This window comes from Molossus molossus, unplaced genomic scaffold (assembly GCF_014108415.1).
Source record: "Molossus molossus isolate mMolMol1 unplaced genomic scaffold, mMolMol1.p scaffold_m16_p_15, whole genome shotgun sequence".
Taxonomy (NCBI): Eukaryota; Metazoa; Chordata; class Mammalia; order Chiroptera; family Molossidae; genus Molossus; species Molossus molossus.
Window position 1 is genome coordinate 51124379 of NW_023425350.1, and position 26653 is coordinate 51151031.

The following is a 26653-nucleotide window of genomic DNA, read 5'->3' on the forward strand; positions in this document are numbered from 1 at the left end:
CCTCATTATCTGCCTGGTCTTATTACTTAGTGCATTGAGAGTTATGAGGATGATTAAGAGGCAGTTCCTGGGCTTTAGGAGTCTATATTGTCATAAGGGAATATATCAGATACACAGTTACTATGAAGGCTTGAAACCTAAGTACCTAAGGAGAGACACAGAGTAAAAGGAAGGTTCAAGGAGAATTTTGGTTGCAGAAACAAAAAAAAGGCTTGTTGGTAGAGGTGCAGGTTCAGAGAGGACTTGGAAGGTTGCTGGGACTTCAAACAGCAGAGGTGTGGGTGGGTGCATTCCACACGGGAAGAAGGCAAGGAGGCAGGAAACAGGGTGTGATCTGGGAACAGTGGGCTAAGCAGTCAGGCTGATTATTGTAGCAGCGAGGTGGAAGGATGACCTGGGATTCTATGTCAGGAGGAGTTATACTTTCTTTGCAGAGCAGTAGGGAGCCACTGAAGGTTTGGGAGCAGTATGATGATGTGATTAGAACCACATTTTTACAAGAGTAATATAATAGTTGTGTGTAAGATTAATTGCAATGGCAAGGAATTGGAGGCTGGAATACCAGGTAGAAAGTTGCCTCAATATTCCATATGAGAAATAAAGCAGAACAGCGTTAGTGTGGGAGCAGGGGTGCCAGGAAAGAGGAGATGGATACACAAGATGTTACACGTGACTTCCCAATTATATCTTTATCCCCGACCTCCTTCTTGAGTGTGAGACTCGTTTCTCACTGCTTTTTAGATATTTCCTTATGCATAGTCTGCCATCACTTCAAATTAATCCTCCTAAACTAAACCTGAACTCATTTTCTCTCCAAACCAGCTCTTCTTCCTGACTTGTCTTTTTCTGTTAGTACTGTTGCTGTTGTTTTTCTCCTGGATTTACCATTCTGCTGCGCCATGCCTAGACCATAGAGTAGTGAGATAGCATAGCAATAAATATACTCTGACACCCTGGAGGAAAGTAGCCTGTTTTGCCGTTCTATAGCATTCCTCCAAGGGGTCAACTATGCCCTTGTGTTGGTGTTTTCATGTACTCCTTAAGCCCCACTGCTGGTCCCAGACACTCTTGACTCTCTCCTCTGTTCCAAACCTGTTTGACAGAAGTGATCAATGTAGACGTGCCAGTTCCAAAGGCATGCATCAGCTGGAAAGAGGCTGGAATGGGGCAGGAGGTGGGGAAGGGGAGGAGACAGTAGTTGAGTGAACAGCCAACAAGCAGCATTCATTCCCCTTCCCTTTCTAATGTTGCAGACAGTGCTACAGGGGCTTTCCCTCTGGTAATGTTCTCTAGGCTCTGATCAGAGCCATAGGAAAAATGCAGGCACACTCAAAGGGCCTTCTGTCCTTTCTCCCTAGGCTGGAAGTGTCCCCTTGTGGCCTTCTGCCATGTTATCATGGCATAGGGTTCCCAGGCGTTCGGTCTCATCCAGCTCTTCATGACTACTGTATGTCATTCTCTTTGGTTTGTTTTTCTCATCCTCAGGGTGGCAGGGATGAAACCAATTACCTAGATGATGCTCTCGTGAGGCAGGATGCCCAGGTGAGTAGAACTGCAGCTTCTTTCTTTTGCCAGTAAAACAGTCCTTAATTGGTAGAGCCCCTCTTATATTTCAGTGTATATTGGCCTGGCTAGGATATGTTATGGGGGGGGAAATCCTCACAGGTGACTTTTTTTTTTTATCCTCACCTGAGGACATTTTTCCATTTTTTGTTCAGATAGAGTGGGAGGGAGAGAGAGGAAGAGAGAGAGAGAAACATCGACGTGAAAGGGACACATCGAGTGGCTGCCACCCGCACAACCAACCAGGGCCGGGGACAAACTGCAATCGTGGTACGCGCCCTTAGTGGGAACCGAACCCAGGTCTCTCTGGACTGCAGGCCGACGCTCTAACTACTGAGCCAAACCAGCCAGGGCCTCACAGATGATTTTTAATAGCAGAAGCTTCTTTCAGAAATACCTGGGGCTTGAGGGTGGCATGAGGCATCATTATATAAGCACTCCTGGATTCTAGATTTCTTGACATTGGGACCATGGTCACCCCAGTGAACCATGGAATGTCTTCTGAATCACTTGGAGATGAAGGGACCTGCCTTTGTTTTATTTACCTGGCACTTTTATTTCCCCAAAGAGAACGTTGATAGGACCTGTGTGAAACAGCTTGGCACAGTGTGTACCCTATTGGGTAAAATTAATACCAAACCCAAAGAGGCTGTTGCTTTCTTGGTACACAGCTCACTAGTGTGGGCACCAACCCCTAGTCTATTTACTGTGGTCAAATAACACTAATCATAATAGCTAATAACAAGTGGGTCTTTTGCCCTGGCCAGTATGGCTCAGCGGTTAGAGCATCAGCCTGCGGTCCAGAGAGACCCGGGTTCAGTTCCCGCTAAGGGCATGTACCTCGGTTGCAATTTGTCCCCGGCCCTTGTTGGTCGTGTGGGTGGCAGCCACTCGATGTGTCCCTTCATGTCAATGTTTCTCTATCTCTTCCTTTTTTTCTCTCTCTCCCACACTATCTGAACAAAAAATGGAAAAAGTGTCCTCGGGTGAGGATAAAAAAAAAAGTGGGTCTTTTACCAGGTACCAAACACTGTTCTAGTTCTTGATATGACATGTCATTGAATCCTTGCAATAAGTAAGTGTTGTTATTCCCATCTTGTGGACAGTGAAATCGAGGCTCAGAGAAGTCGAGTTCCTTGCTCAAGTTCATACAGATAATAAATGTCAGAACTGGGATTTGAACCTAGGTCATTTGGATCTAGACCCTGTACTCTTAACCCAAAGACAACCATGGAGAAGGACTGGTCCCATTCAGTATGTGAGGTATGAACCACTCTGGATTCTGCAGGCAAGAACCTGCTGTTTTCACTAGAAGGGAGAAGGGGATGTGTGTCATAAGAGTTCTGAGAACTCAGGGAGGCCTGTGCCACACAGGAGACACAGGAAATTGCCTTCAGTCCAGAAGCTCTGAGGAGGCAGAATATAATGAAAATAATGGAATTCTTTTTTAAAAAAATGTTTTTATTGATTTTTGAGAGAAAGGAAGGGAGAGAGAGAGAAAAACATCAACTTCAAGATTAGCTGCCTCCGGCATGCCCCCTACTGGGATCAAGCCCATAACCCAGGCATGTGCCCTGACTGGGAATCAAATCAGTGACCTCTTGGTACATGGGTCAATGCTCAACCACTGAGCCACACTGGCTGGGCAAAAACAATGTGACTCTTGAATGCTTATGTGAATGTCACCTACCTCAAGGAGAGCATTTTTGCACATGCTGGAAGGAACCTCCATAGCCCAGGTAAATCCCAAATTAAATGAAGAGTTAGTGAGCAATTTATTCCTGAAACATTATATTCATTATCAATTTTTTGTGGGTTTGCTAGGGCCAGGCATTGTGTTAACGACTCTACCTTTTGTCCCTGCAACAAATCAGGACAGTAGGTGCTTCTGTTTTAAAGACTAGGAAATTGACGCAGAGATTTCAGTAACTGGTCCAAGATCAAAAAGTTGGTAGAATTGGGCTCTTTGAATCCAGAACTTCTCATCTTGCAAAACTGAAACTCTGTACCCATTAAACAACTCATTTTCTCCACTCCCCAGCCACTGACAACCACTATTCTACTTTGTGTTTTTATGCATTTGACGACTATAGACACTTCATATAAGTGAAATCATGTAATATTTGTCTTTGTGACTGGCTTATTTCACATAGCATACTGTCCTCAAGGTTCATCCATGTTGTAATACGTGTCAGAATTTCTTTTCTTTTTAAAGCTATATAGTATCCCATTACATGTATATACCACATTTTGTTTATCCGTTCATCTATTGATGGACATTTGGGTTGCTTCCACCTTTAGGCTATTGTGAATAACGCTGCTATGAACATGAGTATACAAATATCTTCTTAAGATTCTTATTTGAATTATTTTGGATATATACACAGAAATAGTATTGCTGGGTCATATGGTAATTCTATTTTTAAATTTTTTTGTGGAGCAACCATACTGGTTTCCATAGAGACTGAATCATTTTACATTCCCATCAACAGTGTACAAGGATTCCAATTTCTCCACAACCTTGTCAACACTTGTTATTTATTTATTTTGATTGTAGCCACCCTAATACATATAAAGTGATATGAACAGTAGTTTTGATTTATCAGTAGCATAGTTAAAGTGACCACAATCCACTTTTTATATTCCTACCTTGTTGGAATATAAGCAATTACTGATGGGTTCTGATTCTACTGTGAGACCTATGTAGCCCCAAGCAAAGCAGAACTCATTCTAGAACCTTGATGCCCAATAGAACTTCCTGCAATGTGTGAAGTGTTCTACATTTGCACTGTCTGTTATGCGTGGCCGCAAGCCACATGTGGCCACTGAGCACTTGAAATGTGGCTAGGATGCTGAGGAGTTGAATTTTTTTTTTCCCTCACCTGAGGACATTTTTTGTTCAGATAGAGTGGGAGGGAGAGAGAGGAAGAGAGAGAGAGAGAGAAACATCGATGTGAAAGGGACACATTGAGTAGCTGCCACCCACAGGACCAACCAGGGCCAGGGAGAAACTGCAACCGAGGTACGCGCCCTTAGCGGGAACTGAACCCGGGTCTCTCTGGACCGCAGGCCGACACTCTAACTGCTGAGCCAAACCGGCCAGGGTGAGGAGTTGAATTTTTTTATTTAATTTTAATTAACTTTATCAAAATTTAAATAGCCACATGTGGTTAGTGACTCCTGTATGGAACAGCCCAACTCTAGGACATGTCTTGTAGCTCTTAAGATAGAACCATGTAGTCTGAATGTAGGGAGCTACTGGTGATCGCCTTGACTCTCAAGGACTTGTTATAAGGTCCCATTAGTTATAGACCTAAGGAAAAATTCTGAGTCATACCACTCACTGCCAGTATCACTTCCACCCGCATCACCAGCAAAATAAAACTAAGCCATCTCAGCGCTTTAAAGTCCTGGAAATATGTGGATATGTTCTGGCACCTTCTCTGTGGTGGTTTAAACACGTGCTTTGTTTGGCTTCAGGACCTGTATGAGGCTGGGGAGAAGAAATGGGGGACAGATGAGGTGAAATTTCTGACTGTGCTCTGTTCCCGGAATCGAAATCATCTGTTGCATGGTAAGGCATTTGCTTCATCTTCCAAAGATGCAGTTTGAAAGATAATGAAAACTATACTGCCCATAATTAGTTGATAACCTTTCCTCCTTTACTTGGTACAAAACTGATTGCCCTGAACTGTCTAAGATGGAAATGTGTGAGTGCAGCAATGTGCATGAGGGCCAACTTTCTGAAAGATTCATTATGAATAATTAGTAGATGTATTTCTAGAAGTTTGGCGTTTCTGTTTATAGGAAACTGGCCTTCATAGTCCATCCTTTTTCTAAAGCAGCTCTATTTAAATTGAGTTACATAAGAAAAAATCTTCAGTATATCAGCAAGCAAGAAAATAGAAATGTTGGTTTACATTTATTCCTATTTAACATCCAAATTGTAAAACTAACAGAAGTGATCTTTTTAGGGGGGTATGTTGCATTAGATGAATAGTGGGGCATTTAAATTTTATTTCCTATGTGGAATATTTCTAATTTGCTTCTGATAATGCTAGTCTACATAATGTGCTTTTAACTTGGTTGGGGAAAAGATACCAAACAACTGTGGAATATTTGTTGTCAGGTTTATTTCCTTCTTGTAAACAGAAATGAGGGTTTAATAAGATATTTTATCTTCTTTATAAGCTCTTAAGTCTTGATGCTCTTATAAACCCACTGTGCCCTTATAATCACAATTTACAAAACTTGTGGGAAATTTGAGAATGAGTTTTTTAAATTGAAAAAAAAGTAATTGACAATTACAACACATTTGGAAGTTACAGTTATTTCAGATATTCCACAGTGACTAGAAATAGGTAATTACTCCTGTTAATAACTGTCATGGGCTATAGACCATCAGATGCACCCCTTTCTCACTCAGCTCCCTATTGCTTTGCCTTTCTTTCCCTGCCTGGTTACTAAAAAACCTACAAATCTCCCCCTGGTGGTACTTTCTAAAAATTGCAGGTCCTCAGACGTCTGTTTCGGGCAAACATTTGTAACAAATTTCACTTCCAGGCACAAGTCAATAGTTGGGCATTTATAAAATAATCTGCTTATAAGCCATTGGAAGAAAATATCTTAAGCACTATTTGGATAAAGAAAACTTCATAAGTTTCTTACCTACCAACAACAATAGCGACAATTTGTAGTAACTAAGGTTTTGTTACTTCTCTGTCCCCTAGGTACAGTGCTAGGCATATTGTAAGCATTGTTTGTTGCTGCATCCCAATGGAGCAGCCAGTCATTTTCATCCTCACCAGAGGACATTTTTCCATTTTTTGCACAGATAGAGTGGGAGGGAGAGAGAGGAAGAGAGAGAAACATCGACGTGAAAGGGACACATCGAGTGGCTGCCACCCGCACGACCAACCAGGGCCGGGAACAAACTGCAACCGAGGTACAGGCCCTTAGCGGGAACCGAACCCGGGTCTCCCCGGACCGCAGGCCGACGCTCTAACCGCTGAGCCAAACCGGCCAGGGCCATTTTCCAATTTTACAGTGGAAAAGACTGAAGTTTAGAAAATGTGTCAATTAGATTTTTAAAAATTGATTTTAGAGAGAGTAAGAGAGAGGGAGAGAGAGAGAGAAACATCGATGAAAGAGAACTTCTATTGGCCACCTCCTGAGGATTTGGCCCACAACTTGGGCATGTGCCCTGACCGGCAATCGAACTGGCAACCTCTTGGTGCATGGGTCAACACTCAACCACTGAGCCACACCAGCTGCGCTCAATTAGATTTTTTTATTCCAAGCAATATACACTGACTCCAACTTAAGTTAAAAAAGTGGGGGAGCCCTGGCCGGTTTGGCTCAGTGGTTAGAGCGTCGGCCTGCGGTCTAGAGAGACCCAGGTTGGTTCCCACGAAGGGCACATACCTCAGTTGTAGTTTGTCCCCAGGCTCGGTTGGGTCATTGCAGGAGGCAGCCACTGGATGGGTCCCTTTTACGTTAATGTTTCTCTCTCTCTCTTCCCCTCTCTCCTTCCCACTCTATCTGAACAAAAAATGAAAAAATAGAAAAATGTTCTCGGGCGAGGATTAAAAAGGGGGGGGGGTGCTACTATAGAATGGAACAAGAGGGAAAATGGAAAATATTGGTGGTTCATTGAATTGAAGGGAGAGCTGAATGCCTCCAGGAAGAGCAGAAATCAAGACAGTTCTGAGGATCTCACTAGAAGGGAGTCATGGATTTTATTTCTAAGGCAGTTTCCCAAAGTCAGGTCTCCACAAAAAATGTTGATTCTTGAACCCCTACTTCAGACTGTCTGACTTAGAACAACCTCTGAGAGTGACACACAGGACATTTAACAGATTTCCTAGGTGATTCTTTTGTTCTCTGAAGGTAAAGATGACTCAGTGCTTTTGGCCATCCCCAAGATCTATCTGCTCAATTTTAAAATTCCCAGGAGGGTAAGGCTGATTATTCCTGGTTGGATGAACTGCTCACTGATTTGGTAGAGCTTATGGTATATGTTGGGGGTAGGGGTGTCCTTGGATTGACAGCCCTGAGAGAATCACACACGTTGGAGCAGGGCATCACCCCAAAGAAGGTGATGCTAAAAAGATAAACAAAACAGATACCCTCTGTTCTTTTTTTTATTATTTGTAATTCCATTTTGTTATTGTTTGTAGTGTTTGATGAATACAAAAGGATATCACAGAAGGATATTGAACAGAGTATTAAATCTGAAACATCTGGTAGTTTTGAAGATGCCCTGCTGGCCATAGGTAAGCTGGTAGGGGTTGGGGAGTGGAGAAACAAATGTTTATAGACTTTTCTCCTTGTTATCAGTTTGTAGTTATGGGATGTAGAATTTTTTTAGGGATTAGAAAAAATTGTTTAAATCACTCATGATGTGATCCAGAATTTTAAACAAGAAATATTATATAGAACCTAATTGTTATTGTACCATGTGGCTTTATATATTTTATATCCTCTGTGCCTTTATATTTCAGGATATAGGAAAGATAATCATATACTAGCTGCATCTTATAGGTCTGTGAATGGTTAGAACAAATAACTTCATATGGTAGAGATGGTAATCATTTTAAATCATATGCTGCCTTTTGCTTTAATGGCCTTTATTAATTACTTCGCCAGGAATTTGACAATAAATTAAGAATACTTCTCATCTGTGAAAGTGCTTTCAGCATAGCCTGTATTCATAAAACATTGCCTGGCTACAGTTTTTCTGACAAAGATATATTGCTTCATAGTTTATAGAAACAAAGGGAACAGCTGTCAAGTTTTTCCTCATAGATTTTATCTGCAATCTTTTCTTTTCTTTTTTTTTATCTCTTGACAGTAAAGTGCATGAGGAACAAATCTGCATATTTTGCTGAAAGGCTTTATAAATCTATGAAGGTAAAAGGCTTCTTTTTAGCATCTGAATGGCTCTGATATGTCTTGTGTCCAAATGAGACAAAACCAATCTTATATATTCAGTTCAGTTGATCAAATACTTCAACTGAGTACCTGCTAATAATAATATTAGGCCATATTTATTGAGTACTTATAATGTGTGATCATTCTTCCTAATGCTTTATACATATAGATCAGTTTTATCCCTACAACAGCCTTATGGGATATGTATCAACCCCCATTTTACAGATAAGAAAACTGAGGCATAGAGAGGATACACAATTTTCCCAGGGTCCTCACTGAAGAAGTAATGGAGCAGGGTTGCAAACACTGGCAACCTGGCTTCAGAGCTCAAGCTCCTAACCATGCACTGTACTCTGTGCCAGTACCCTTGCTGGGAACCAGGCGTGGTGCAGGGAAGATCAAAATGTAGTCCTTGCTCTCAAAGAACTTCTAGCCTTGAGGGGAAGGCAGGTGTGTGCAAAACACCAATTAGAACAAAATGGAATGCAAGACCATAGCTGAGGATCCAACACAGGAACACAGAAGATAGGGTATTTTTCCTTTCAAACATTTGTTTTTTGTTTTGTATTGTTTTTATCCTCACCCGAGGACATTTTTGCATTTATCTTCAGATAGAGCAAGAGGGAGAGGGAGGAAGAGAGAGAGAAATATCAACGTGAGAGAGACACATCGAGTGGTTGCCACTCACACGACCCCCACTGGAACTGGGGACAAACTGCAACCAAGGTACGTGTCCTTAGTGGGAACTGAACCCCGGACTCTGGTCTGCAGGCCAATGCTCTAACCACTGAGCAAACTGGCCAGGGCACATTTGTTTTTTTATACGGTGTAGATCAGAAAAGAATATATAAAGAAGTTGTTACGCTCTGGTCAATTTGACTCAGCCATTAGAGCTTCGGTCCTTGGACCAAAGAATCATGGATTCGATTCTGGTCAAGGGCACGTACCCTGGTTGCAGTTCAGTCCCCAGCCCTGGTCAGGGTTATGTGGGAGGCAACCAATTGATGTGTTTCTCTCACATCTATCTTTTCTTTCTTCCTCTGTTTCTTTCTTTCTTTCTTTCTTTCTTTCTTTCTTTCTTTCTTTCTTTCTCTCTCTCTCTCTCCCCTCCCCCCCCCCCCCCCATTCTATCTGAAGATAAATGGAAAAATATCCTCGGGTAAGGATTAAGAAAAACAAAGAAGTTGTTATGTTTGAGCAGGACCTTAGAGGAAGTTTTACATTGGAGGATTTAAAATGGGAGGAAGGAATGGTAAGGCAGGAGAGGGGACGATGACTTGGGGGTGGGGGAGGAATCACTGCAAGTGAGGCTTGCAGGCTGGAGAACACGGGGTATGTCTCTGGAGTGGGAGGGGGTTCTCCTCTTGTCAGAACAGAGTATTGGAAAGGTAAATTGGTGAAAGCCTTGAACAGCATGGTGAGAAGCCATATTCCTCGTGCCTCTAAGGTCGTGGCATAAAGGAAGTCATCAGGAGAGTTATGCAAAGTCTGGCCTTGACAGACCAAAGAGCACGATCTGGAAACCACGTAGACCTTGATATGCTGGGATCTTGTTTTCTTCCCTAGGGCTTGGGCACCGATGATGACACCCTTATCAGAGTGATGGTTTCTCGAGCGGAGATTGATATGTTAGACATTCGGGCACACTTCAAGAGGCTCTATGGAAAGTCTCTGTACTCCTTCATCAAGGTAAGGGGCCCAGGGGAAAGCTCTGATTAAAGGATGGGGTTCTGACCTGAGTATTTGGATACCTCTTATCCTCTCCGTGGCAGATAACATTCTGTTTAAAGATGGTACTCTAATTCAGATATTTCCAGTCTCTCTCCTTTCACACAGATGTTTAAATCTCTGTCAGAAGCTGGAAATGTTTGCATTGTAAATATACCAATTATTTTATGTTGTCCCAGACACAGAAAGATTATATTTTAATGAATGCTTGTAAGAGCACAATTTCTCTGTCTACCAGCTTACAATGAAAGATAAGCAACTGACTTAGTCATCCAGAATTCTAGCCAGGGTCAGCGGAGGTCCGCTGAGACTATGGGAAAGCATGTTCCTTATCCTGGACTGCTCTTCTTTACCTGGCACCAGACTTCGAGGCATGCTAACAGGGCAAGGGAGTGATGAGGAATGATTCACATTCCTAAAAACCTCTCATTACTTGGATTTTGTCTCTTGAGGAATTATGAGACCACTTCCCTAGAAGCTGGTGTTGCCTGCACAGCAAACTTCAAATCAGGATATGATATGGGAATTAAATATTCTGAATCCTACTGAGAGATGCAGAGGTACCACTATTAGGTGATTTGAGCTGCAGATTTTCACAGTAGTAGTATTTATTCGGGAACTCGTTTCAATTTCTGTACAGCCTATGAGGTAACTTTATTTTGCAGAGCTGAAATATTGCCAGCTGCAAATAAAATACTTTAAAGATTCATAGATGACCATAAATTAAGTTATGGAAAAATACATTTATAGCATACAATATAGAGTTAATATCCTTGTATTAAGAACTTCTGCAAATCACTAAGGGGAAAAAACAGACAAAACCCCAAAAACAAAATTGAGAAAGGACATTAAACATGCACTGGTGTGACCAATGGACATGGACAACTAAGCCGGGGACAGGGTGGAGGGGGGGGTGGGGGGTGCCAATGGGGTAAAAAGGTAAAATATCTGTAACAAAAAAATAAATAAAAATTCATAAAATAAAAAAAAAGTAAAAAAAAAAAAAAAAAAACATGCACTGGTGAAAGATGAAACACAAATAGCTGATTTGTAATGAAAAATATTTAATCTCACTAATATTCAATTAGTTTAAAATAAAAACAAACCATTTTTCACCTAATACCATCACAAAACTTAAAGAGTTCATAACCAGCATTGGGAAGGGCTTGGGGAAAACTCACCATCTCTTATGGAAGGACTATAAAACTAGTCTAACCTTTCTGGAGGCAATTTGGCAATAACTGTTTGAAAGATGAACTCTATCTCTTGCTTAGCCATTGTATGTTTAGGAATTTCTTTAGAGAAAATAAAATAAAAGCCCATTAATACACAGACTAGGAGAAAATATTTGAAAACCATATCTAATAAATCAGTTTATTATCCAGAATATATAAAAAACTATAACTCGATAACAAAAGACAACCCAATTTAAAAAACAATAAAAGATTTGAATAGATATTTCTCCAAGGAAGTTATACAAATGACAAATAAGCACATGAAAAGATGGTCAATAACATTAATCATTAAGAAATACAAATCTATCCCGGCCGGTGTGGCTCAGTGGTTGAGCGTCAACCCATGCATTAAGAGATTGCCAGTTCGATTCCCGGTCAAGGCACATGCCCAGGTTGTGGACCCCATGCCCAGTGTGGGGTGTGCAGGAGGCGGCCAACTGATGTTCTCTCTCATCAATGTTTCTATCTCTCCCTCTTCTTTCCTCTCTCTCTAAAATCAATAAAGAAAAACATTAAAATAATAAATGCTTATAAAACTTTAGGTGCCAAATAGTATTGCATTGAAATATATAAATAAGAAATTTGGGGCTCCTAAAGATCACATACTATTCGAGGGAGATTTTAATATATCCTTATTCTTTGGCAGATCAATGAGGCAAAATATAAACAAGAATATATTACATTTATTTTAACAGATGTAAATTCGACTTTGAACCCTATAAACATAGATTTCATATTTTTTAGTGCCCATGAAGCACTAACAAAAATTGATCTATTGCCCTGGGCGGTATAGCTCAGCGGTTAGAGCGTCGGCCTGCGGTCCAGAGAGACCCGGGTTTGGTTCCCGCTAAGGGCATGTACCTCGGTTGCAGTTTGTCCCTGGCCCTGGCTGAGTCATGTAGGTGGCAGCCACTCGATGTGTCCCTTTCACGTCGATGTTTCTCTCTCTCCCTCTCATTCCCTCCCACTCTATCTGAACAAAAAATGGAAAAATGTCCTTGGGTGAGGATAAAAAAAAAATTTCGATGTAGAAATTATAGCACCTTCCAGAAGACTACTTTGCAACCCATATCAAAAGGCTTAAGTAAGTACATGATTATTAATACAGTAATTCCCATTTTATGAAAATTTATCCTGAGTAAATCACCAAAAAAATGCACAAAAATTTAATTATAATATGCTTATTGCAGCAGTGTTTATAATAGTGCAAAATTTGAAACAATATAAATATCCAACAATGGGGGGAGGTGATCAAATAAATTATTTTACCCATGTACAGTGGGATAGTCTATAATCATTAAATAATGATGCTGTAGAAGAATATTTAATGTGCCCTGGCCGGTTTGGCTCAGCAGTTAGAGCGTCAGCCTGCGGTCCAGAGAGACCCAGGTTCGGTTACCGCTAAGGGCACATACCTTGGTTACAGTTTGTCCCCGGCCCTGGTTGAGGTTCTGCGGGAGGCAGCCACTCGATGTGTCCCTTTCACGTCAATGTTTCTCTCTCTCTCTTCCTCTCCCTCCTACTCTATCTGAACAAAAATAGAAAAATGTCCTCAGTTGAGGATAAAAAAAAAAAAAAAAAAAAGAATATTTAATGCATTAAAATAGGGAAATATTCAGGCCATATTAAGTAAAAAATCAGAATACAAAATACTACAGTCCCATCACATAGGAATCTATATGCATAGACAAAAGTCTGGAAGGATATGCATGAACCAGAATATTAAGAATAGTAATTTCTAGCCCTGGCCGGTTTGGCTCAGCGGTTAGAGCGTCGGCCTGCGGTCCTGAGAGACCCGGGTTCGGTTCCCGCTAAGGGCATGTACCTCGGTTGCAGTTTGTCCCCGGCCCTGGTCAGTTGTGCGGATGGCAACCACTCAATGTGTTCCTTTCACATCGATGTTTCTCTCTCTCTGTTCCTCTCTCTCCCTCCCACTCTACCTGAACAAAAAAAGGAAAAATGTCCTCGGGTGAGGATAAAAAAAAAAAAAGAATAGTAATTTCTATACGGCGGAGTTATGAATGATTTTTATGTCTTTAGTTTCTTCATTGAACAGGTATTACTTTTGAAATAAAAAATAACAAATGTCTTTTTTTTTTTTTTTAATGCCCTGGCTGGTTTTGCTCAGCGGTTAGAGCATCAGCCTGAAGACCGAAGGGTCTCGAGTTTGATTACAGTCACGGGCACGTACTTGGGTTGCAGATTTGATTTCGGCCCCGGTCAGGGTCTTGTGGGAAACAACCAATCCATCTATCTCACTCACATAAATGTTTCTCTCTCTCTTCCTCCCTCCTTCCCTTCCACTCTCTCTAAAAGATTAATGGAAAAATATCCTCTGTTGAGAATTAACAAAAAAATACATAAAAATAAAAACTCCGAGAAAATCCCAAACAAACTTTACAAAGTTAACCTAGATAAACTTTGAGCTGTGTATTTCATTTTAAAAACCATTTATCTGACTGTAACTTTGCTTCCCTGTCCTCAGGGTGACACATCTGGAGACTACAGGAAGGTCCTGCTTATTCTCTGTGGAGGAGACGATTAAAATAAAATCCTGGAAAGATAAGAGGATTCTCAAAACCTTTATATTTTTTAACTTCATTTTTCTACACTGCTATTAACATTATCTCAGAATGCTTATTTCCAAATTAAAACGCCTACAGATGTCTCCTAGGATATAGACTGTTATTATTCATCTGTAATTATAACTCATGATGCTTAAAAGCTCTACTTGTATTTCAAAGCTTATAAAACCTAAAAGGAGATTTAAAATTAGAAATAATAATGTACTCCATGTTTTTAACAGATCTCTTCCTCATTTGTGTTTCACAGAAATTGGAATGTATTAAAATCATGTTTTCTTTTTGGTGAAAATCTATTAAAATAGAAGACCGGAAACAGACTGTTCTAAAATTAATTTTCTTCCCTAATTCTATTTTTAAAGTGGCTGTAATTTCTTGATTTGAAATCATAAGCTTCTAGTTAGCAAGAATATCTGTCCAGTGTGCTATTTCACATAGTCATAGTTTGAAATCATCCACAAATGTCCTTTGTTTAGGTTTTGTTGATAGCGCTAGTTACTCTTTACTGGGTTTGATGTGAGATACTTCCTCCATTACATCTTACATTAAAATCTTACTCCCTTCAAGTTGAAGTATACCAAAATCTCCAAGTTGTCTGAACAAATTAATTTCTAACTGTGGTTATACAGATCATATATGTCTGGTTAACAACATAAATGCTGAACATTCCACAATATTATGTTAATATCTTAATCCAGCTTGAAGATGAATGTAATGCTCTCAATTTTACTTAAATTTTTTTGTGCTACAAATAACTTTTAAGTCACTTTGGATTTTGTTGATTTGTAGTAATTTACATTTGCATTGTGCCTTTCAACTCTAGAATTATTCCAAAGTATATTTGGATTTAACTCAAAAGTTCAGTTTGTATGCATCATGGAAAAATAATTTTAATAAAACATAGTATCTTTAAAGTGAGGTATATTCTTTATCTGACTTTATCATGTGTGAGTTTTTTCATCCTGGACTCTGAAAGGTATTTTTAAAGGACTTGTGTTACCCAGTTTTTAATAACTACAACATGAAGCCCTGGCTGGTTTGGCACAGCGGTTAGAGCATCGGCCCAGGGACCAGAGAGGCCCGGGTTTGGTTCCCACTAAGGGCATGTACCTCAGTTGCAGTTTGTCCCGGCCCCAGCTGGGTTCGTGTGGGTGGCAACCACTCTATGTGTCTCTATCACATTGAGGTTTCTCTCTCTCTCTTCCTCCTTCTCTCCCTCCCACTCTGTATCTCAAGATAAAATGCAAAAATGTCCTTGGGTGAGGATTAAAAAAAAAATTTAAAATAACTACAACATGAAGAAAAAAATCAACATATTTAGTCTTATGTGCACCTACTTCTGTGAAACTAACATACACATATACCAAACGGTATTACTACTTAATGATATAAAATAATGTATTTGCCTGGCCTGTGTGGCTCAGTGGTTGCGCGTCTACCTGTGCACCAAGAGGTCACCTGTTGGATTCCCAGTCAGGACACATACCCTAGTTGTGGGCCAAATCCTCAGTAAGGGGCATGCAGGAGATGGCCAATCGATATTCTCTCTCATTGATGTTTCTATCTTTCTTTCCCTCTCCCTTCCTCTCTATAAATAAAATAATGTATTTAATTTACTCTCTGAAAATGAGTGATGCTCTCCATTCTAAGTGGAAAATTTACATTAAACAAGAATATTTGTCTTTTTTGTTCATTTTATACTACCTATTGTATTTTTTTTTTAATCCTCACCCGAGGACATTTTTCCATTTTTTTGTTCAGATAGAGTGGGAGGGAGAGAGAGAGAACATCCACGTGAAAGGGACACATCGAGTGGCTGCCACCCACACGACCCAACCAGACCCAACCAGTGCCAGGGACAAGCTACAACCGAGGTACGTGCCCTTAGTGGGAACCAAAACTGAATCTCTCTGGACCACAGGCTGACACTCTAACCGCTGAGCCAAACTGGCTAGGGTCTACCTATTGTATTTTGACAGGTGAAATATGAGAATTTGTGTTTCGATTTGTTTCTACTTGCTTATTATAAGTACTCAAGCAACTAGTAAAAGCTATTTACATGAATACTTACTAATTCTGGTTAATTATAGGAAATAGTACTGCTGCTTTGATACTGACCCAGAAGAACTTCATTTGGTTTTGGAAGCATTACAAAATTTTTGGTAGTTTTATCTTTAAATTGTATATGACTTAGCCAAAATTTTTTTAATAAGTTGTATTTGTTGACCGAAGTTTTCTAGAGTACAGAATATAGCCACCCTGGAGGAATGTTTGTTATATTGAACAAGTATGTCATAATACTGTAATTATGAAGCAACTTCATTTTTCTCTCCCACTGTCCATTTACGTTTACTTACTGGGCCTAATTTTTCTCCTGTCTTTAGATGAAAATTCTGATAGAGGATAGAGTCATAACTTTTTTGGTCACTCTTAGGTTATAAAAAGTCCTACTGTGCAGTCCCTTAAGGTCATAAAACAGTGTCATTTCAGTAATTAATATGTCCAGTCAAATCCAAACTTGATTTACAGTTGAAGCTTCTTACCTCATTCAGCCCTGGTGTATTGCTGGTGTTCAGGGAAGGGGATATGGTAGGCTTCTCTTCTTTGTCCACCTAGGCTTCCTTCCATACACTACCTCCTAGCCCCCAGCCCAGCCAGGGATGTAGTAGTGTTGCTGGTGGAAATCGTGTTCTTTCACCGGATCTCAAGAAAAGCTTTTCTGCCCTGGCCGGTTTGGTTCAGCGGTTAGAGCGTCAGCCTGCGGTCCAGAGAGACCCGGGTTCGGTTCCCGCTGCAGGTTGTCCCCGGGTTCGGTTGGCTGCAGTTTGTCCCCGACCCTGGTTGGGTCGTGTGGGTGGCGGCCACTCGATGTGTCCCTTTCACATCAATGTTTCTCTCTCTTCCTCTCTCTCCTTCCCACTCTATCTGAGTAAAAAATGGAAAAATGTCCTCGGATGAGGATAAAAAAAAAAAAAAAAGAAAAGCTTTTCCTGGACTGACACACGTGGCAAGATTTAGTCAGGTGGAAATAAAAGGCTGCCCCTCCAATGTCCCATTTCCATCTGTCCCACCATGGAAAAAGTCCAATCTTGTCTTCATCAAGGTCAAAACAAAGGCCAGCGTCCAGAGTTTCTGTTTCATATTAAAACTTAGTCCTTTGGAGCCCTCTCAGTCTGCTGCAGGTCCCTGTTGCTAGACTCACATGGTCGAGGGAGGGAGGGAGAGAGAGAGAAGGGAAGAAGATATTCTTTGTTACCCTGGGGTTATTATCTTGGGCTTGTGAAAGACCAGGAGCTATTTCTTTCTTTCTTTTTTTTATCTTCACCGGAGGACATTTTTGTATTTATCTTCAGATAGAGCGGGGAGGGAGAGAGGGAGAAAAAGAGAGAAACATCTACGTGAGAGAGACACATAGAGTGGTCGCCACCCACAAGACCCCAACCAAGGTACAGGCCCTTAGCAGGAACCAAACCCGTGTCTCTCTGGACCACAGGCCAATGCTCTAACCACTTAGCCAAACCGGCCAGGGCTCTTTCTTATTTTTTTAAATCCTCACCTGAGGATATTTTTCCATTTATCTTCAGATAGAGAGGGAGGGGGAGGGAGAGGGAGAAACATCCATGTGAGAGAGACACGTCAATCGGTTGCCTCCTGCACGACCCTGACCAAGTTTGGGGGCTATACCACAACTGAGGTACTTGCTCTTGGCTGGAATCAATCCCAAGACTCTTTGGTCTGCGGGCCGACGCTCTAATTGCTGAGCCAAACCAGCCAGGGCAAGATCAGGAGTTTGTTCAAAATAACCAATCAACTGCCTAAACCTTTGTGGCTTCCACTGGGCCCGCCTTGCCACCAATCTATGATTTTCCCAGGCTATGGGATTTTGACTTCTATTGTGCATGTGCTTACCTTCCCCTTCCTTGTTCTATTCCTTGCCCCAGTGTTCTGGGGGAACAGACCAGTGTTCCCTGGGGAGTGTGTGAAGCTGTGACTTCCTGGCGAAGCAAGCAGGCTCATGCTTCCCAGTTGATTATACTTAATAATGTCTGATTTCCTTTGCTTCCTCCCTTTATTAATAACTACTGATGCTAACATCACCTGACTGTGCTCTGGTGTTGATGGTAAGCACTGTGTGATGTTGGCAGATGTTTAAGGTTGATTCTTGTGGGCATTCTCTCCGGTTCTTTTATCAACCCCATCACCAGGGAGGGAACCACTCATCTTTGGTTCCTTTGGCAAGGCAAATGCAATTCTTGTTTTTCAGTTTTTAGGAATTCAATAACTTCATATTCTGTGCTGTAATGTGTTTGTCCTTCAACCCAGGCCTCTGGCACATACATACTGGATGTCTTATGGTGTCACACACCTGTTTCATGGTAAACACTTGCGTAGCCTTTGTGTTAACAAATTCTGGGCATGCAGCCTAATCCCCTTGCAGCCATCATTCTCTGCTCCTCTCCTAGCCCTTACCCCCAAACTGCCCCAGCCAGCCTCTCAATTCAGATTTCTCAAGGTAAGACTTCTGTCCGCTCGGGCTCCCAAACTACATATACTGCTAGTGGAATAAAAGTTGATGTGATCATTTCAGAAGCAATTTAACAACAGTTGAAGTTGAAAGTTCCTAGTAAACTCACTTCTGGGGATATACTTGGTGAATCTTTTGCACATGGTGTTTATTTCTGCTCTATAAGAGCATTAAAGTAGAAAGAAAATCTAATTCCCTCAGTGAAAGGAAAAAAATAAACAAATTATGGGTCAGTCACACAATGAGCAGTGAAAATTAGAGATCTGTCAGTTGGATAAGTCTCAAAAGTATAATTTTGGGAGGAGAAAGGGGTAGTAGTATAATTCCATTTAATTACATGTCTAAATGTGCAAAAGAACATATATTGCTAGTGTGTATAAATATAATAGCATGTATGGGAATAATGATATACACCATTATCAAGATAGTGATCACTATAGGTGAGGGAGAGAGACAAATCAATGAAAGAAACATCAATTTACTGCCTCCTGCACTCTCCCTACTGTGGATGTCCCCTGACTGGGAAGCTGTGACCTCTTGGTGCATGGGACCACACTCAGCCATCTGAGCTACACTGACCAGAGCTAAATTTAAGTTTTTATTAAAATTTGTTATAGTTGTGGTAGGTCCATGAGCATTTATCAAATTACTCTAATTCATTAGAAATTTCACTAGAGCCCTGGCCGGTTTGGCTCAGCGGTTAGAGCGTCCGCCTGCGGTCCGGAGAGACCTGGGTTCGGTTCCCGCTAAGGGCATGTACCTCGGTTGCAGTTTGTCCCCGGCCCTGGTTGGTCATGCGGGTGGCAGCCACTCGATGTGTCCCTTTCACATCGATGTTTCCCTCTCTCTCTCTTCCTCTCTCTCCCTCCCACTCTGTCTGTGCAAAAAATGAAAAAATGTCCTCGGGTGAGGATAAAAAAAAAAAAAAAAAAGAAATATTTCACTAGAAATATTTTATTTTAAAAGTAGTAGGAACACTGAAGACCAAAAATTAAGGAAAATGAAGCCAGGGTCTGAAATCACATTAGTCAGAAAAGAGAACATGCAAATCTTATATAGTAAGAGATCTAAGAAAGAATATCAATGCATTAGTAGAGATTACTGCTAGAAGCCTGCCTCGTCTAATGAAAGCATGTTTCTTCAGAGCAAAAGGTCAATGAAGATAAAATGGATCCAGAGATTTTCTCTTTTTAGAAGACAGATCTTAGTTTTAGAAGCCAGACTTATTTAGGAAATGAGTAACTATTAAGTAATTAACAGCCAAATGTCCAGCTGTTTCTTAGAAATCTTGGTTCACATAGAATTTTCTTTATTGTGTTACTAACTTAGATGATCTGTGTTGGTGTCTATGTCAGTTGTCCAAAAAGCCTGGATATTTCAGAGATATTTAGTATATCTCTGAAATACTAAATAAGTACTACTCTCACTTGCTCCTACTTGATATTAACTAGTTAAGACAAGGATATCTTAATGAATTATCACTTCTCTAATACAAGATGCCATTGACTACAAAAAAAGTAGCAGGAGCCCTGGCCGGTGTTGTTCAGTGGTTAGAGCTTCGGTCTCAGGTTTGATTCCTGGTCAAGGACACATACCTGGGTTGCAGGTTCAGCCCTGGTCAGGGAGTGTGGAGGAGGCAACCAATCGATGTTTTTCTCTCACCTGATTTTTTTTCAATCTCTCTCTCTCTCCCCACTCACCCCCTCCCTTCCACTCTCTCCAGAAATCAATGGAAAAAAATATCCTTGGGTGAGGATTTAAAAAATAAATAAGTAACATAAAAATATAAAGTAGCAGGAGGGAGTCAGGAAGTGAAAGTTGACTGTCTAGACTCCACAGCAAGGGCTGCACACTCTATACAGATACCTGTAACATTTACTCACACACCTGTACATTTTGCTCGAACCTCCTGAAGGTATTTAAGCCCTGACAGCCCCAGCACAGACCCCATTCAGATGTCCCCCTGCTACTGTGTGGAGGAAAGGAGTGCAGGGAACGTTTGCCATAGTTCGTCTAGGAAGCCGAGAGTTGATGTTTAAGAAGCCCAAGGGCCTAGCATTCTAAGATGCACATTCTAGGTCTTCCTTCCTTGGAAAGCCAGACCCTACCTCCGCAGGGCGAGACCCCAGCACGTGGTGACTCCTCCAAGGAAGAGCTCAAACAGTACGGTCTTTTTTGGCCCGTAGCCAAGCACAGGGCCCATCTGGAGCTCAAAGAACTTCTGCAGAAAGAATTAATGAACTGCCGATCTAGGTAACATAAAGACTGTGTGTAAAACAATGCTAAAAGCTATGTCGGCCCCCAAATTCAGGACGGTAGGAAATACGGACCAAACAAACACAGCGCAAAAAGAACTAGTCTACATCCGCGAATCGCCCCACTCACCCTCGTCCGGTTCTGCGCAGGCTCCACCCTCCACGCACACCCACCTTTCCCCGCCCCTTCCGGAGGCTCGCCAAGCGCATGCGCCGTCCGGTCCGCGCTTATTTGCGAAAGCAAGGGAACAGGGTCTCGCAGCCCGGAGACGCCGCGCGCTGAGACGCGGCGGGCGGGGCGGTGGCGTCCGCTGCAACTGTTGGGGCTGCGCGTGAGAAAGTGGCCGTGTAGGCACTCGGGTCGGGTAGAGACCGCCGGCGGCGACCGGTCATGGAGGGAGACAGGGTCCGCTGGTCTCCCTGAGGTGCGCTCCCTGAAATCCCGGGGAGCCGTGACCAATGGGCTCGCTGAGCAGCCGAGTGCTGCGCCCGCCTGGGCGATCCCGAGCCCAGCAGGAACCGGGTTCCGGGGCCGGGGGCTCGGCCCGGAGGCCAGAGACTGGCGGCGACGCGGCCGGCCACGGCTTCTGTTACTGCCCCGGCAGTCGCAAGCGTAAGCGGAGCAGCGGGGCCCTCTGTTATTGTCATCCCGAATCCGAAACAGACGAGGATGAGGAAGAAGGGAACGAGCAGCAGCGGCTCCTCAACACCCCTCGAAGGTAGGTGGAAGGACGCTCCCGCACCTGTTGGGCGGCTTCCGCGGCCCGGCCAGGGGACAAGTTAGGCAGCGCTTGGGGGGTGCGGCGCTCCTCCAGCCTGTGAGGAGCGGACGTGTCCTTGACAAGGTAAACGTGGGAGCCGGCCCGAAGCAAGGCAGATGGGGAGCCTTGGGAGACGCTTGGTGTTCTGGATTATAAACCACAGACGTTGCCAGAATGATGTTATGGCCCCAAGACGAGACTCAGAAACGCCAAGCCGACGCTTGCGCCTCATTAAACCTTAGACACGACCGGCTGGCCGGCCTTACGTGGTACACCTTTGTCTTCTCTGTGTGGGTGGCAGTAAAATAAGTTGTTTTGCATCCGCTGGCTTTAAATAGTACAGACGCGTTGATTTCGTCTTGAGGTGGGCACTCCCATTGTCGTCCACTCAGCGTATCGGAAATGATGACAGTACTCCTCAACTGTAAAAGTGAAGTTTATCAATAGTGTACATGTGTTCCTTACGAGGAACAGTCTTTCAGAGCCTCTGGTACTTGTAACGTTCACCGTGGATGTGTGTCAGGCTGAGCTGCAGCTTGCTCAATCTTTTTTTCGAAGAGTGGAAAACCGGGATATTTACTTGTGAATTAGAATATCATTTCTAAAATAGGATATGTTTTCACACAAACCATCTGGTTGCTCTGTTTATTTTTAAAGGTCATCAGTGGAGTCACATATACTTAATTTTTTTATTTGTTTTATTTTTACTTTTTCTAGATTTAATTTTTAATGAAGTTTTAAAAAAAAACAAAAAACGATTTAAGCCCCGCTAGTGTGGCTCAGTGATTGAGTGTGGACCCATGCACCAAGAGGTTGCCCGCCCGTTCAATTCCCAGTCACGGCACATGCCCAAGTTATGGGCCGAAATCCCCAGTGGGAGGTATGCAGGAGGCAGCCAGTCGACGTTCTCTCTCTCATGGATGTTTCTGTCTCTCCTTTTTCCTCTCTTTCTAAAATCAGTAAAGAAAAACAAAAAAAATAAAGAAATTGTACTTTCTTTTTTTTTTTATCCTCACCCGAGGACATTTTTGCATTTATTTTCAGATAGAGCAGGAGGGATTGAGGGAGGAAGAGAGAGAGAGAAACATTGATGTGAGAGAGACACATCCACTGGTTACCACCCACATGACCCCAACCATGTGAGAGACAAACTGCAACTGAGGTATGTGCCCTTAGCAGGAACCAAATCAGGGACTCTCTGGTCGGAGGGCCCATGCTCTAACCGCTGAGCCAAACTGGCCAGGATGAAATTGTACTTTCTAAAAAAATAAAAAGATTCAAAAAGTTTTGTTTACATGAGCATTATGTATTATAAAATCAAAGCATTACAGATAACGTATGTTAACAGTTTGATTTATAAATCTTTTACACAGTTTTATGTAAGAATATTTGTCCAAAAATGGACCCCCGCTGTCAAATTGTTACCTTTTTGGAGAGCCAGCATAATATAATTTTAACAGCTCAGATTTTGAGTTCTTGTCTCTATATTTCCTCGTAAGTAAAATGGTGCAGATACTAATAATTGCCTTGCAGGGTTTCACAAATATTAGAATGCATACTAATAAACAGTGCCTGGTATAGAAGGACTCAGTAAATATCTCCTTGATGAATTGACTCCCTTTATCATTACAAAATGCTTCTCTTTATACAATATAGCCACTACCACTGTATTTTAATAAGTATTTAAAAGGTATATCTTTTCCCATTCTTTCCTGTTGTATCTGTGTCTTTGTATTTAAAGTGGTATCTTAAAGACAGCATATAGTTGGGTCTTGGTTTTGTTTTGTTATTGTTTATCCCCCCCACCCCCAGGATATTTTTCCATTGTTTTTTTGGAGATAGTGGTGGGGGCGGGGAGAGAGAGAGAGAGAAAGAAAGACAGAAGGAGAAACACTAATGTGAAAGATACATCAATTGGTTGCCTCCCGTATCACCAGAGCTGGGCATCGAACCTGCAACCCAGTTACATGCCCTTGACTAGGAATTGAACCCAAGACCCTTTGGTCTTTGGGCCAATGCTCTAACCGCTGAGCCAAACCGGCCAGGGCTGGAAAGTCTTTAAAGCATACTTTTATTAGAAAATGCATATCAGAGTTAAGTATGTGTATATCAGTGGTAGATGGTTGGCTTATTTAGCCCAGTATAGATGAAGAGAGTAAGAAAATATTAAGACCTAGCATTTTGGCCACTAATGCTTCCTGAGGTTGTCTGCTGTGCTATCCCATGTCGACGGACCAACCACTCCATGAAAAGCTTGGCTTCCAGGCCCCTTCCACCTCGTACCTTTTGTCAACTGCATGTTTTACTTTACATTAACAAGATTGTTAAAACTCACCTGTTCTGCAACCAGATCTTGAGTATTTTTGTCTCAGATTGTCTCTAAATATTGAAATCTAGCAACAGTATTTGTTGTTATAACTATGTAAATATTGTTCACTGCAGAGTCAAGTAGTGTGCTAGGACTATAATTCATACTTCATGGGCCCAATGTGACAACCCTCTGGTTTTCTTTTAGAGAAATTTTCTAACCTCATAGTTATATGGATTCTTACATTCCATCAAATGCATTAAATCAGGCCCTGTTATCATGTGTATCTTACTGAGATACTGCCTTTTTAATTTTTATTTTACTTATTTTTTATTGATTTTTAGAGAGAGAGGGAGAGAGAGATAGAAACATCGATGAGAGAGAACATCAGTTGGCCGCCTCCTGCATGCAATCCCACTGGGGGATTGGGCCCACAACCTAGGCATGTGCCCTGACTGCGAATTGAACCGGTGACTTCTTGATATATGGGTTGACGCTCAACTACTGAGTCACACTGGCTAAACCAATTTCTCTCTTTTTTTTTTCTATCCTTACCTGAGGACTTTTTTTCATTTTTGTTCAGATAGAGTGTGAGAGAGAGAGAGAGAAACATCGATGTAAAAGGGACACATCGAGTGGCTGCCTCCTGCAGGACCCCAGCCAGGGCCGAAGTCGAATCTCAACTGAGGTACATGCCCTTCACTGGAATCGAACCTGTGACTCACTGGTCTGTGGGCCGATGCTCTAACCACTGAGCAAAACCGGCCAGGACCAATTTCTCTCTTTTTAATAATTTTTCGTACTCCTAATTTTCCTCAGATTGGTGTTCCTTGGTTGTCTGCTTATATTTAAGGAGGAGGAACTGGTATGTGTCTGTGTGTGTTAATTGAGTAAATAAATCTACTTCCACTAACCTTACCCTTTGAGTGGGAGTACTGACTACTATGTTGAATGTGGGTGGGGCATGCTTTGTTTTAGAGTGGAGCTTACCAAACTTTGTTTATAACACCCTAAGTGTCTCAGTTATTTTCTTCATGGCACCTTGGGTCCTAAAGAACTAAAATACCTCATAGTTGGGTCCAGCCAACTTAATAGTAATAGACTGCATGGTACTGAAAGATGTTACTGTGTTTCCTTCCAATTTAGAATATTCCACATGCCTGCCTGACTGAGTTTGCGGTGGTGTTCCAGGCGCTTTGACACACAGTTTGGGAATCATGATTTAGGGTAAATAGGTTGGGAGCTACCAGGGTATAGATCCTTCATTTGACAGAACGAGGATTGCTTTGTCTGGGACACCAAAACCTACACTAAAGCCTTAGATCTTTTTGATAGATTTGTTTTACTTCTTTCTAGAAGATCCTTGGAATCTTTATATGTGGGTTATCTGTACTCTGTGTTCATAGAGAGTGGAGTAGGTCATTAAGGGAACAAGTTTCCCCATTTTCTGCCTCACTTTCTACTTTTGCCTTTTGTTTCCCCTGAGACTTCATATTCCCAACACACACACACACAGGTTCTAAAGGGCAAATGGGCTGTAGCTTCCATCATATACCTTCATGAAGACACATCGATTGGTTGCCTCCCGCACAGCCCCAATCAGGGCCAGGTATCGAACCTGCAACCCAGGTATGTTCCCTTGACTGGAATTGAACCCAAGACCCTTGGGTCCACAGGCCGATGCTCTAAACCACTGAGCCAAACCAGCCAGGGCTGAATTGTTTCTTTTGATGCTCTATTCCATTCCAGTTTATTGTCTAACTTCCAGATCCAGTAGAAATCTCTCATCAGGTGACAAACCCACCCTCTCACCTTTCTGCTGTTGTGACCTTATTCCTTTCTGTACTTTCAATCTTTTAATGTAAATTGAGCAGGATGCTATAAGGAACTGGAAACTACATTGTCTCATTTATTTCTCACAGTAACCCAGTGAAGTGGGTATATTGATAGATACCCTTTTAACTTCAAGGGTAACTGGGCTATGGTGAAGCTGGGACTCAAACTCAAGTCTTTCTACCACTAAAGCATGTGCTATTTCTACTGCCTGTTGGGAAGAGATGTTAAATACACTGGTTCAATACACTATCTGAAACAATTTCTTCATTTTTTAAAATACTAAAAAATTCTAACTATTGGGAAAGCTGTCAGGGTTGGCCAGGAATATAAAAGATTGATCAGCCTCTACCTAGGGCTTTTTTGTATTTACTGGACCATCTTAAGCAATGATTATCAAACTTAAAAAGTTTTATTTGTTTAAATTTAATCTTAAGCAGAACTCCAAGATGTTTAGAGATATGTGATACTTCTCTGGTTGAAGTTGGGTGAGATTCCTGGCATTCACTTCTCAGCTCTCCCTGGTGGCCACTTTTCAACGGAGCATAATTTTGAGGACCACTGGTCTAAGGCTGCAAACCAATTGTCTAGTTAGGGGTGGTGGTGGCATTTTCACTAGTTTTAAAATCATTTGGTACCAAAGTAAGATTAAGTGTAAATTTTTTTTTTTTAATTACTTGGATGGGTGAAATTTTTACACATATTCTTCATTCAGTATTATTTGTAGTTGTATGGGGAGCCTCCATACTGCTGATTTCTAAATAAGTAAATAAGGAAAAATCACTCTGACTTATCTTAATTTATGGAATGGGTAATTCACTTGGTTCAAAAATCAAAAATTGCAAAAAAACGTACAGTGAAAGGTCTCCCTCTCATGCTCCCCCCATTTATGCACTATTACCCCTCTTGTGAATCTAGTACCTCAGAGAT

At 41.7% G+C, this 26653-nt stretch overlaps 2 protein-coding genes and 1 long non-coding RNA gene across 4 annotated transcripts in view; all 3 read left to right on the plus strand.

Moving 5' to 3' along the window:
• Positions 1-14262, plus strand: part of ANXA4 (annexin A4) — a 67659-nt gene extending 53397 nt beyond the window's left edge. The window contains exons 8-13 of the mRNA XM_036263260.1: positions 1486-1542; positions 5044-5137; positions 7743-7838; positions 8417-8475; positions 10063-10185; positions 13945-14262. Of these exons, the coding sequence (XP_036119153.1) occupies positions 1486-1542; positions 5044-5137; positions 7743-7838; positions 8417-8475; positions 10063-10185; positions 13945-14004 (489 nt within the window). The 3' untranslated portion in view covers positions 14005-14262. The remainder of the gene's footprint in view (positions 1-1485; positions 1543-5043; positions 5138-7742; positions 7839-8416; positions 8476-10062; positions 10186-13944) is intronic.
• A 6907-nt stretch (positions 14263-21169) lies between these two features.
• Positions 21170-26653, plus strand: part of GMCL1 (germ cell-less 1, spermatogenesis associated) — a 54526-nt gene continuing 49042 nt past the window's right edge. The window contains exon 1 of one of the 2 annotated variants that reach the window (XM_036263434.1): positions 21170-21540. In XM_036263434.1, coding sequence (XP_036119327.1) covers positions 21281-21540 — 260 coding nt within the window. In that variant the 5' untranslated portion in view covers positions 21170-21280. The remainder of the gene's footprint in view (positions 21541-26653) is intronic. The other variant, XM_036263436.1, reaches the window with a different exon arrangement.
• LOC118631106 lies at positions 24706-25118 on the plus strand. The gene is made up of 2 exons (XR_004959731.1): positions 24706-24755; positions 25037-25118. It is a non-coding gene; the product is annotated as an uncharacterized LOC118631106 (long non-coding RNA).